Source organism: Lathamus discolor, chromosome Z (assembly GCF_037157495.1).
Source record: "Lathamus discolor isolate bLatDis1 chromosome Z, bLatDis1.hap1, whole genome shotgun sequence".
In the NCBI taxonomy this organism is placed as follows: domain Eukaryota; kingdom Metazoa; phylum Chordata; class Aves; order Psittaciformes; family Psittacidae; genus Lathamus; species Lathamus discolor.
The window spans coordinates 35,949,720-35,963,012 of NC_088909.1; the positions used below are offsets into that span (position 1 = coordinate 35,949,720).

At 35.6% G+C, this 13,293-nt stretch overlaps 1 protein-coding gene across 2 annotated transcripts in view; it reads left to right on the forward strand.

Annotated features, from left to right (window-relative positions):
- LNPEP (leucyl and cystinyl aminopeptidase) overlaps positions 1 to 11,802 on the forward strand; it is a 38,624-nt gene extending 26,822 nt beyond the window's left edge. For both annotated transcript variants that reach the window (XM_065663517.1, XM_065663516.1), the window contains 9 exons: positions 2,202 to 2,362; positions 4,146 to 4,234; positions 5,372 to 5,552; positions 6,282 to 6,438; positions 7,057 to 7,241; positions 7,922 to 8,083; positions 8,987 to 9,127; positions 10,108 to 10,189; positions 11,149 to 11,802. In XM_065663517.1, coding sequence (XP_065519589.1) covers positions 2,202 to 2,362; positions 4,146 to 4,234; positions 5,372 to 5,552; positions 6,282 to 6,438; positions 7,057 to 7,241; positions 7,922 to 8,083; positions 8,987 to 9,127; positions 10,108 to 10,189; positions 11,149 to 11,280 — 1,290 coding nt within the window. In that variant the 3' untranslated portion in view covers positions 11,281 to 11,802. The remainder of the gene's footprint in view (positions 1 to 2,201; positions 2,363 to 4,145; positions 4,235 to 5,371; positions 5,553 to 6,281; positions 6,439 to 7,056; positions 7,242 to 7,921; positions 8,084 to 8,986; positions 9,128 to 10,107; positions 10,190 to 11,148) is intronic.
- The last annotated feature ends 1,491 nt before the right edge of the window (positions 11,803 to 13,293 follow it).

Here is a 13,293-nt window from a genome sequence, read left to right on the forward strand (position 1 = left end):
TTAAATTTGAGGGCTTAACTGCTACTGGCTGCAGTGTTGAACTGTTACTAGAGCATGAGAAAGGTGTCATTCTCAAAACTTTAGATTACTTGCTTAGTCTGTCTCCCCAGCTCAGAAAGAAGGGTTTTTTTTTATCATAACTCTACTCTTTGCCCATGGGCCAAGGTCAGCTTTTCTGCAAACTCAGCAGACCTCTTTCTCCAGTCTTTTGGAACCTCAGTCATCTTTTAAGAGTCAAAAGTAATAGCTACGAACTGTGGGATTGCTTCACCCACCCGTAATAGTATTAAGTGAATTGCATCCAACCAATTTAGTAACATCTAACATCAGAACTCAGTGTGTATTTCTTGTTTTAATGACAAACAACATTTGTATTTAGTGCAAATTTAATAGTTGCCAAATTCCTGCTGGTACCAACTATTCAACAGCATTACCTGCCAGAAGTTGCCCTTCTGTGTGGAGGGGACCACTAACTGGTCCTTTAGATGTTTTCTGATGCTTCTTACGATATTTACCTTTTCTCCTATGTCCATTTCTAGCTGCACCTCATTTTGTGCCTGAGCCTTTGGTTTGTTTTGTGGAGTTTTTTTTCATGTAGGTAGTAGTGCTGTTGGTTTTGTATTTTCACATAGCCTACACTTTTGTACACTTTCATATTCCTTTTTTTGGATTAGAATTATTTCAGTAGAGCAAGCTTCAATTTTACTCATGTCTCTATACAGATTAAACATAAATCTTTCTGCCAGTTTTTAGGTGGCTCACAGTGTTACACTGGAAGACTTAGATGAGAAACAGGCAAGTTGACAAAATGCAAATGTTAGACTTCGTTAGTTTCCTGATCTCTTAACATTCCTCCTGGGTTTGAGGTTTTTTGTGGGGTTTTGTTTGTTGTTTGTTTGTTTTTTGGCTGGCTGGCATTGACCTTATAGATTTCCTGGTGTTTTCAAAGTGTAGCAGGAAGGAAAGAAAAGATAGTGGCAAAAGGAAGTGATAGCATGCATCAGGGCTTTTTGGCGAATTTATTGAAGGATTGTATAAAGTACCATTGTAAGTATCACAATGAGAGCTTGTGATAACAAGATGGAAGAAAAGGCCTGTGTTTGGATGGGTGTGTTTGTGGGTAACCTGATCTAGTTGAAGATGTCCCTGCTTACTGCAAAGGGGGTTCACCTCTGAAGGTCCCTTCCAACCCAAACTATTCTATGAAATGGATTTAGCGAACAGTGGTTTTCTGGGAATAGGAAAAAAGTAAAAAAAAATATCTAGGCTGCAAATTCTATAAACTTTAAACTTTTGATAGAGAATTGTTACCCTTGAATTGAAACAGCTATGTAAAGTTTATGGTCATTCTCTAGATAAATAATGTAGTATTTTCCCAAGAGGTTAAACTGCACATGTTGCTGTTGGCTTGAACAGAGAACAGTTGACAGTAAGATGCTTCTGAGGTAAACTAGAGAAAGACACAGTATCGGTTGGTAAAAGTTAAATGTGAATTGAATAATGATATATTAATTTTGTTATGTTTCTGATAGGTCAACCTAAACCATATTTTTGTAAGTTAGAGGACATACTGCCTTTCAGGTTGGATGATCATCTCTGCTAATAAAGAAGCAGTGATACGTAGACATTATAAAGTACTTGTCCTTCAGTGGGGATGTTTTAGTACAAACAGTTCCTGACAGATTAGAAGAGGTTGAAGGTTAAGCTATGCACAGGCTGGTCAGTGGGAGGAAAGAAAAAACACCAAGATAAAGGGTATGTTGTTTTTGTTGTACGAACTACTTTACTTTAATTCAATTTGTAATGTTCATTTCAGAATTAAAGGAAGATCTTGAATCCAAAACACCCATATAATATCAGAATACCAGTATGGAAACAGAAAAGGGTAGGAAGGAACTTGGGAGTTTACCGTAACTTCCTTTTCTGTAGCATTCTCTTCTTCACTCTCATGACACACTGGTTCAGCATACCTAATGTTTCCAATTTGTCTTTCCACTGCTTAGCTAGGATTCACTCAATTTAAGAATATAAAACCCAGCTACTCCCCTAAATCATTGCTTACAAAAGTTGCAAGCTCAGTGTCAAAGTGTTTGCTTACAGATACAGAATCACGCTACTACGTACTTGGCAAGTTAAGGAGGAAGGTTTAGGAATGTTCTCCATTTGCTATTTGCTTGTTATTTTATGATTGTTTTGTACAGATTACCAATGGAACACTAGATGTAAAAAAGTTGATGAAAACTTGGATCATGCAGAAAGGATTTCCTTTAGTCACTGTTGTCCGAAAGGGAAAGATTATTTCTGTAAAACAAGAGAAATATTTGTACCTCGTGGAACCAGAAAACTGGACGTCAGATGCAAGGTTATTGCCTTCTTAATACTTTTTATTTATTAAAATCTACCTACAGATATCTTTCCTGTATCTTGTACATATTTTTCACTTATATTCATGGGTTCTAGTACTTTTTGTTTTTTGAAGGCAAGTGGTAATAGAAAATGTGGCACACATGCACACATCTAGTATTTTAATACCATAAGGCAGATTTCACAGGTAAAACTTTCTTTTAATTTCAGAAAGTTTTTGTGTGGATAATAGGAAGCTGAAGAAAGGCCGGTTGCAGAAGTTACAGATGCATGTCTTACTTAAGAGCCTTTACTCCTTCCTGCCAAAATTCATTGTATATCTTGGGCTATGTTAGTGGAAAGTTGAGAAGCTAGAGCTAAAGCTTTCTCCACTTAAAATTGTTAAGATGGCAGTAATGCATGACAGCAACATGGCTAAATATATGAGAGACAATATCCATGGTACCAAAGCCTAAAAGGAAGTACATATGCAAATGATGAGAAAGCAAAATTGTGGCAGTTGCTAATTATAAGAATGGATTCATGCAAATACATCTTATATTATGAACCTTACTGAACTAACCAAAATATGAACATTTGAATCCTTTTGAGATTCTGGTTTGAAGTCTTGATAGGAACTGAGTCCTTTCCATTGTCTTAAAGAGTCAGGCCATGAAAGGATGTCTTTTGAAATATTGGATGTTACAGGGCTTTGTTTTATTTTTGTTGTATGGAGGAAAGAAAATAATGTGTGATTGAAAGGTAAAAGAAGAAGGAAAGGATCATTAGGCTTAATTGTTCTTTTGTTTCTAGTCAGTGTCAATTTGGGCAATGCATAAAAAGCTTTTGAAGAAGAGTGCTCCGTGTGAGCCATTACACAGAAGGGGTACTTGTCAAAATTGGAATATGTGCATATTGCATATGTGCAACTTATTTCATCTCCCACAAAGCTGTGTTTTCTCTAAACAGTTAGAGTCCTTATCATCATTGTGAGCAAACATAGCACTTACTCTTCCAGCTTGCTATTCACTTGAGACAGTCTTTGTGGTATGCAGTCACTTTTGGTTTCTATTGCAATGATTTGGAATTTGAGTCTTCTATGTGACTCAACATAAATAGTTTTAAAAAATAATTAATGTAAAATTTCAGGAAGACAGAGTATTTGACTGAGGTGAAAATAATACTTCTAATACAGCAGAGATTTTCTGTCCATATGACAATAGCATAAGGATAATGGCTTGAAGCTAAAGGAGGGTAGGTTCAGACCAGATAGAGGAGAGAAATCTTTTACGAAGAGGGTGATGAAACACTGGCAGATGTTGCTGCTGAGAGGTTGTGGATGCTGCATCCCTGAAAACATTCGCAGTCAGGTTGGACAGGGCTTTGAGCAACCTAATCTAGTTGTGTATTGCAGTAGTGGTGGACTAGGTGACCTTTTAAAGGTCCCTTCCAACTCCAACCATTCTGTGATTTTATGGAACTTTCACACTTCTCAACATTGTAAGAAGAAACAAATAATTACTGTACAGTTGTTATTTTATCATATTCTGATTACATGAGTGAGATTTAGGCTATTATTTTACACAGCATGCTGTGGTTCTAATACCATTAATCATAGAATCATAGAATAGTTAGGGTTGGAAAGGACCTTAAGATCATCTAGTTCCAACCCCCCTGCCATGAAATAATAATTTTAATATATTGAAATGCTTAATTAAAGAAAACAACCAAACAAAAACACCCTTCAAGACAAGAATAATATATGTGTAATATGTAAGTAAATATTTGCTTTTCTTTTGCAGTTATCTGTGGCATATTCCTCTCACCTACATAACTAGCAGCTGCAACTTTACCCATTGTACTAATGCATATTTATTGGACCAGAAGTCAGGTATGTCTCCAAGCTTTGATAGCAAGTTACATAAGTATTAGAGATTACTGATGTTTCTGAGCGCACACTTCAGTAAGATGTGAAGATGAAGCCGTATGTTGTACAAGATAATTGCAGAGATCTGGAGTCAGCCACTACTGGTGGTGTCATCATTAGAGGATTGGTTCCCTGTAGCGTTATATGTACAAGTAAATGGCAGCAAGTGGAGCAGAAGCACAAGTTTGGAATTTGTAAAAATCTGTATTTTTTTCCTCCAAATGCACATATAAAATCTCTGAAACTGCATGTCCTTCAGAGAGCAGGTAATGCAAGAGCTGCTCTGCCAGTGTGCTGAAATGTGAGGAAGTAATTTTCCACTGAAATATTACATATTTGCTGTAATTGTATAAGAAAATACTGCATCTGGATCAGATTAAGTTTTTCAGGGATGATGTAGAACTTGTCACACAAACTGTTTCACACAAAGCTGTTTAATTGGATGTGGTTTTGATCTTATGAGAACTAATACCAAAGTAGCCTGATTTCATAATTTTTGTTTCACCTTAAATGGTTCTTTTGGTGGTCTCATGTTCATCATGTTAGTACCTCACCCACTGCAGAAAGTTGGATGCGGGGGATATAAGAGTAGGAGATGTTACAGAAGTGGTTTAGGTAGAATATTTACTAAATTTCAAACGCATTGTAGGTGCTATGCAAATTGACCTTTTGGGCATTAGTTCTTCGTTTCAGTTGAACTTTTTCCCAAAACCTGTCTTCTTTTATCTAGTTGACTTTGAAACTAGAGTTGGCCTTGCACCTATTTAATGCCCTCTCTTCGTATATATCCAAAAGTGTGCAGAGAAAAGATGGGGTTTGAAAGGAGGACTGGATAGAAGGAGAAAAATTAACTGCATAGATGAATCTTGGTGCAGATTGTAATACTATTCATTCAGTCAGATATAGGAAAGAGGAAGAAGTACAGCCTGGAATTTTGGAGCCTTCTCATGGAACCTTTGTACTGACTATTGCTTCTTCATAGTAGGGGGAACTAGTGGGTGGAAAAGGATTTATTTATTCTCTAGAACCAGTCTACTTCATAGATTTGGATTTGAACAAACAGTTGCTAAGTGTTTCTGCTGCTGATTGTCTGTCTATTAGCTATCATTGAACTTCCAGAAGAGGTGGAATGGATAAAATTCAATGTGGACATGAATGGCTATTACATAGTACACTATGGTGAAGACTGGAATACACTGATTGATCTTTTGAAAAAAAACCATACTGCTTTGAGTCCTAAAGACAGAGCCAATTTAATCAACAATATCTTCAACCTTGCAGGGTAAGACTTTTATATTGGAAAACACAGTTGATCTGTGTTTAAAGAGTTTTCCAAGTCAAAGAAGATCAGACTTAGATTGTAGAAAGACTGTTTCAGGGGAGTTTTAATTCAGTCTTTAGTAGCCAATTGAAACTGTTCACTCTTCACTAATGTATTTCTTTTTAATTATTTCACAGATGTTTCCATATTGGTATTTCATGTTATCTCCCTGTTCTTTATAGCAGCATCCATTTATTTGCATCACAAAAAAGCCACATGATAGCTGCCGTTTCTGAAAGACGGTTTTCTTTAGTTTCTGATAATCTGCCTAGCAGACTGTTTTCCTGTACTCTGTCAATGAGTGCTTCACTTTAGACAAGTAAGCTATTTGCCTGTCAAACTTTTACTGGCTCCCTCTCTCCTCTTACACCACTGCCGTCAGAGCAGGTGAGACACAACATTCTGGATGGCCTCTTTGACAGCTGTTTCCTGTATCAGAATACCCTTGTTTATGATAAACATTTTAGACATCGTTTTGTTAATTAAAGGCAAATTTGGCCATTGTTGCTTTGTTCAGATCTTACTAATGCTGTCATATAAAAATCACTAAATCTAAAGTGTTTCTTTTGTTAATCTTTCTGTTTGCCTATCCCTCTGTTAGTGTAATGGGAGAGCATCACTTCTGATCTTGTTTCAGGGAGGGCTTTTGTTTTGGAAGCCATTTTAATGTTTGTATTCATTGACCTATAGTCTAGGAAAAGAGTCTCTGGAAAAGGCCTTTGAGCTGATTGATTACCTTAACAAAGAGAGCAGCACTGCACCACTCACTCAAGCTTTGTTTCAGCTGAGTCTTATATACAACCTTTTAGAGAAAAAGGGTGAACAACAACTGGCAGCACGCCTCATGGTATGTCTTAGTTTTCTGTAAATTAGATTCGAAATAATTATCTATAATGTTCTTTATAGTTACATTATCTTCTTAAGTGTTGACAGTTGAGGATATTGAGTAATCTCACTAAATTGGATGGGGATTTTAGGTAGTTGCCAGTCTTGCCTGCTTTCCTTAGGGCTTTTGGTAAGGATAATTAGTGAGTGCTTAGGGAAAATTATAAAAACCAAACCCCTCTTACTATGTTATTTTTCCTTATTTAGTATTTATTCAAAGATTTTAGAGATATGCTGTGATAAACAGACTAAGCTATCGTTTGCAATGCAGTGTCTATGAGGTAATATTTAAGAATAAAGTGTTTTACCTGAGATGTAGTAGCTGGTGGGTACCTAGCTGTGTTTTTGGCAAGGTAGAAAACTAGAAACATGAAGGGTGTTCAGCCTATAGGTAAAGGCTGGTTGGTTTGTTTGTGCTAAACTAAAGTGTATTAACTGTCACCTGGCAGACTTAAAGGCATTTATATTTTTTTTTTAACTAATTTTGTGTGTGTATATATGTAGACAGTTTTGTAATATGTATATCTAGGAAATCCTCTTGGGAAGAATTAGCTATTGCTAATAATTTTTCATCCTTCAGCACAGAATAGAGCGCCTGCTTGGAGATAAAATTGATCAACAGAGTTGGACAGATGATGGGGCCTTGTCTGAACGAGAGCTCCGGTCAACGCTGCTATCTTTTGCCTGCACCCATGATATAAGAAACTGTAGAACAACTGCCACTCACATGTTTGAGAAGTGGGTGAACTCTAATGGAACAATGAGGTACCACAAAAACTGTGTTTCCAATTCTTTTATCTTACCTGGTCCCCGTTACCTTGCCACCATTTTTTTCTGGGTGGGTGGGTAAATAAACAAAACAATAATAAATACAAAAAAAGGTAAAAGAAACTCCAACCACAGCACCAACTAAGCATGGATGATAAGCATTTCATTCTTTTACTGTTCTTTATGTAGAAGAAGTTGCTATTTCAAGATGAGAGGGAGTACTGTGCTAGAATTTGACTTCATCTGCAGTCTTACTAAGTGTGACTGCAAAGTCAGCCAGATATTGCTTCCATCTGCTTTTCCTGTGTGCTCAAGAATTACTTAATAGCAACATCAGAGCATACCTTTTAATCCTGCAGAATTCATTCTGCTCCTGATTCATGTGCATTTTGAGCCATAGAAAATTACTCAGATTTTTGTAGAATTTATTGTGCTTTCACATGACTAAAATGATTTGCTTTTTTCCCAGTGACTTAAGGTATTAGACTGTCATGAGTTTAGTCCAGCAAACTTACAATGGCTCAAGAGAGAGGCATCTCTTTCAAGCTAATATTTTCATTTTGTGACTTTTCTTCCTTCTTTTCTCAGATGAGCATTTTTATTCCCCCCTTTTGTTTCTTTTTTTTTTTTTTTGTGTTTGTTTTGTTTTGCTTTTGTATTTCTTTTTTTCCCTGTAGTTTGCCTAGTGATGTTATGAAAGCCATATTTACAGCTGGAGCCAAATCTAGTGATGGCTGGGACTTCCTCCTAAAGATGTACTCCTCTTCAGTTTCTGAAGCAGAGAAAAGTAAAATGATTGAAGCCTTGGCCAGCACAGAAGATGTCAGAAAGCTAATTTGGTATGAAGGAGCAAAAAAAGTTGCTGTGTGAACTAAAAGTGTTAAAAATTTTCTATGAAAAAATGTATTGCCTTTTTTGTATTGTTGAAAACATTTCTGATTGCTAATGAAAATCTATCCACATATTTTGTACAGGCTTAAATAAATTATTTTTAAGTGAGAAGTATCAGGTTCTTCAAGGTTATGTGACAGAGTAGCTTAAAAGGACAGAATTCTGAATATTTATAAAGAGAAAACAGTTGAACTTCAAGGCTTTGTGCTACTGGTAATAGAAAATTGAAGATTTTGTGGTGAAGGTAACAAAATTGCAGGTTGCTTTATGGAGTCATAAAAGACTGGTGTATCTTTATAACAAAGATAATAATTAGTTTGGGTTCGTTGTTTTTGTTTTTTGTTTTAGTTGGTTGGGGTTTGTTGGTGGTTGCTTTTGGGTTTTAGTTGGTTGTTTTTTTCCTTTTCTTTCTTTCTTTCTTTCTTTCTTTTCTTTCTTTCTTTCTTTCCTTGGGTGAAATTTTGACCTTACATTATGCTCCAACACCACTCTGTAGACCAAATCTCAGTTCTGCATGAAGGACACCAGGGCTGTCCTGCTAGGTAGTTTGTGCTACAGCTTTCCTCTCTGTTTTCTTTTACGCATTGTTAGAATTTACTTCATCTTTTCCATGAACAATGAAAATTCAGTTATTTGGCTTAGAGCTAATATCTCTCTGGTAATTGGAAACTAATGTGAAGTAAGTGCAGTGGTTATTAAATGGAGCATCGGTGTGTTCTAGATGCCAGGAGTTCTTTGTTATTTGGTCTATTATATAATCTTTTCCATGTAATTTAGGAGTCTCAGGAGAATCACGTGAAGATTTGAACAGATGTTTTTACCTGTCCCTTTTCATATGCTTTGTCTTTTAGGTTAATGCAGAACAGCCTTGAAGGAGAAGTCATCAGGACACAGGAGCTTTCACACATCATAGCAACTGTTAGCCAGAGTTTACCTGGATATTTGTTGGCTTGGGACTTTGTCAAAGAGAACTGGGAAAAGCTTACACGAAAGTAAGGCTTTTGATGTAGCTGAAACTTCACACTCACAATGGCAAAAGCACCTGTTTGTTTCTTTCAAGCACAATAATAAATAGTTGGTTTCATACAAGATGATTTGTATTAAAATTTTAACCCCTGTTTTAAAATCTTATTTAACAAAAATTACGTGGAACATAAACTTTGAAGTACCACCAGTAGCTTATGGGACTTTGTAGACTTGTAGAGCTTCATAGTAATTCTGAAAAATCTTGATTTGGATTTCTGTAAAAGGGTACTGTTTTTAAGATGATTGCCACAGATGCAGGATATTTATGTGGATCAAATGCATTAAAAATCTGACCCAGGGAATTCATTCAGATTTATATATTTTTTCCTTTTTACAGAAAGCACAAATCCAAATAACCAATAAATATCACTTGCTTTAGAAATACATGTTCTCCTTAACTGGCCTTGAAAGGTATCCAGCAGGACAGCTAGCTTGCATGTCTTCAAAATGCCAACAGTTCATGGAAAACTGTATTTCTAAATCCTCGTATTGATTTGGAACAGTATCACATTGCTAAAAACGCTTCTTCCATGTGAAAATTTCTGTTCTAGCAAGCTGTTATTAACCAGTATTACAAAATTACTTTGCTTGAAATGAAACCTGGTTGCAAATTCAGTTACTGTATAGTTTTGAATACATGCCACAAATAAAGCTCTTTGTATTCAGTGTGTGGTGTCCTCAGTTCTCTATTGTTTACCTGTGATATAAGCTTGAAAATTTTCCATGTCTTTTGCTCTGAAGTTCAATTTTTAGAGGGATTAGGGTATTAGAAGTCTTGGAGTTCTAAGACTAGTGTGTCTTAATAAATTAGATCTGTAAACTTGAATCCAAATGCTTTTAATGATTTCCAACTATTGAAAAGGTAGAAATAAGAATATGTACATATATACTGAACTTGCATCTTGAAGAGGCTCTCAGTTAAAAATAACTTCTGTTTTTATTTCAGGTTTCACCTAGGCTCATACACTATCCAGAATATCATTAGCTGGTCGACTTCTCAGTTTGCAACAAAGGCACACCTGATTGAGGTTGGTGGCTTAATCTACCAGTAAGGGATCTTTCCTTAGTTCTAATGCTGTTTTGATTTACTTGAGGGAAGAAGAAAACACATGTGATTTCTGTCCTTGAGGTCCTTTTGCTAGGATATACATCTCTTGCTTTCCCTACTTCACACATGGCAAATATGGCAAATACATACAAAAACTTATTGAAGATTACATACTCAGTATGTGGCACAGTTGTGTATAGAATTGAATCCAGTTACCTGTTTAAACTGTTTTCCTGTTAACTGGAATAACACTATCTCCCAAAATAATTATGTAGTCTAAATAGAATTTTGGTCCACATTTTGTGAAGAAGTTATGGAATCTCTGGAATGTGATGCAGTGCCACAAAACCTGAATTTGCTGTAACACTCCCACAGAGCTATTGTAGGGGTTGAGTATCAGTTAAAAGCCAGTTAAAAGCCAGTTGATAGCCATAAGAAATTAGAAATCTAACAAGGTCCTAACAAGCTAATGTATCAAGCTTATGGCTTAGTCTAATATTATCATTCAGGTAATTTTGTAGAGATAATTGTTCAAAGTTTGATCTATAGTATTATAATTGTTAGTGTTAATAATTATAATGATGAGTGGGTGTGGGTGTGAGGTTCATTCCAAGGCACTGAAGTGAACAATGAGTTGTCACAGAACAAGACTCCTTTTCCAGAATTTTTGAGTGCTCTGTTATTATTATTATAAGTGAATGTCTGTTTATTGGTGAAATACCTTATTGAAACCAAACTAATTACTGTTGCAGTTCCCATGAAAAATGCTTTCCTTGCATTTTGGGAACTCCTTTGAGAGGTTTGCTTACTGCATAGATAAAAGTGATTCTCAGGGATTTCCTGCAACGTAAGTGTAGCCTTTGTTCCTGAATCTATTTGTGTGGGCAGTGTTGATTTTAAGGAAAATGTTCTTTTTCTTTCTTTTCTCTTGCTATGCAGGTGAAGTCATTTTTTGAGTCAAAATCAGAGCAGAGTTCTCAACTGCATTCTGTAAAAGAGGCAATCGACACAATTCAGCTCAACATCCAGTGGATGGAGAGGAACTTAGCAATGCTACAAGAACTACTGTAGCATATAATGCTGTGGTGTGTCAGCCCTTTTGAAGCTCTATGGGCAGTTGCTGTATTTCTTTTGCAAAAGCTGGGGTTAAACCAGGCATCACTGCAACATTGCACTATTAAAGAGTCTAGATAGCTCAGGGCATGCCTCAGATCTTTATTTTCCTTGGAACATTAATGAGCAAGATGTATTTATTCTGAAACTGTTTCCATCTATAGACCAAATATCTGCACAAATGACTTAATATAATTTTATATTTGAAACATATGCTCTTTCATTTGGAGCTGTGTTGTGCTTCCTTAGCAGTGGGTTAATATCGACAGTTAGAAAGAAAGAATGAGTTACTACGAACTGTTACTTCTTTGCAGACTGCTTCTTGAGCAGTAGATTTTTATAATGTAAAACTGTAGGTGGTTTCCACATTTGTACATAGAAGCTGTTATGAAACAACATCCATACTTCAGATGCATAAGTAATAGTGGATCTTACAAAGTACTCCAGTTTGAGGTGAAATTAAATAAGGTTCTGATTTAAGTTTGGATTTTTTATTTTCATAGTAGTCTTTAGGAAATAATAATATCTCATGCTGGTAGTATACACTTTGATGCATGAAGTGGCTGGGTAGTAGTGTGGAAAAGAAAAACCAGATAGCAAAACCAGGTGTGATAGAGATGGGATTTCCGGAAATGCTGATGTGACTTTGGAACTTTTACTCTGAATTTATTAGACATTTTTGAGAATCTCATCATTAATCACTGAACTTTAACTGATTTTGCTGTACTGATCTCTGAGCAACTGCACAAAACTGAATTTTTCCAGGTTGGTTCACCTGTTAGAATGGCTACTGTTTTGTGCCCTTTTGACTACTGATTTTTAGTTTCACCATTTGTTGCAGAGGGTCTGCAATCAATACCTGTATCAGCCAGTTTGTTTTGTGTAAACTTTTGTTTTTTCCTTGGCTAATAACTCGCATATCACAGTGTATTTTGTGGACTTTGCTCACTCTTTCTGACATCACCTTTAGGAAATCTTCTCATTCAGATTTTAGTGATTTGCTGTGAAAAACCTTGTGAGACAAATCTCCAAATTCTTTTAAAGAAAATGATCCAAAACAAGAATGTGCTACACAAAAAAGGTGAAATACCTACTGTGCAATCTGCATCTGTGTCAAAATCAGTGAAAAAGGCATTTTTGAGGTATAGCATATACATATACAACACATGCAAGTATAAACATACCTTTTTATCTGGAGATTTATTCTTACTTATTTCATTACTAATACACCTTTTGTAGATTCATGCAAGCAGATTCAGGACTGTTGTTGTCTTATCATTGTCCAGTTATGTGGTCAGTTATAAACTAGAATGAAAGCACTAACAATTAGAAGTTGTACTGTTTTAATTAAGCTAATTTCAGCTACACTAAATTCTGAAGCATATAATAGTTTGAATTAAAGTTAAATTAATAGACTTAAAAATTTGTCACAGGGGAACTTAAATTGAATGCTTTAATTAATGAAACCACAGCATTGTCTGTTAATTTGGTTAGCAAAAATTGTAAGCAATGATAGCTTAGGCATTAACATGCTTCCCCCATTTTTTTTTCCTGAATATCTGTGAAGACACCTGGAAAAGAAATTCCTATTTTTTCAGCTCACATTAGAATTATGGATGTCATTTTTTAACCTTGAAATTATCTGAAAGAATGTTAGATCTTAATAGTGTGTAGACACTTTTTTGCTCAAAAGGCCCAGAAATGAGTAGGTTTTACATGCACTGAAGAAGGAACTGGCAGTATGAACACTGAAAATAAATGGTACTTCCTTGTAAGTTATGGAATTAGAATTGTAATTAAGTATGTTCTGGGAATTTTTGTACTGCCATGTGTTACAGCTTCATTTCCTTGTTTATTTAAAATCTTTGGAATCTCTACAGAATCACGAGTTCCATCTTTGCATATCTGTATATAAATATGTCATCTCTCTTTCTCATCACGTCTTCATTTTAAATGAGAAGTCAGTAGTAA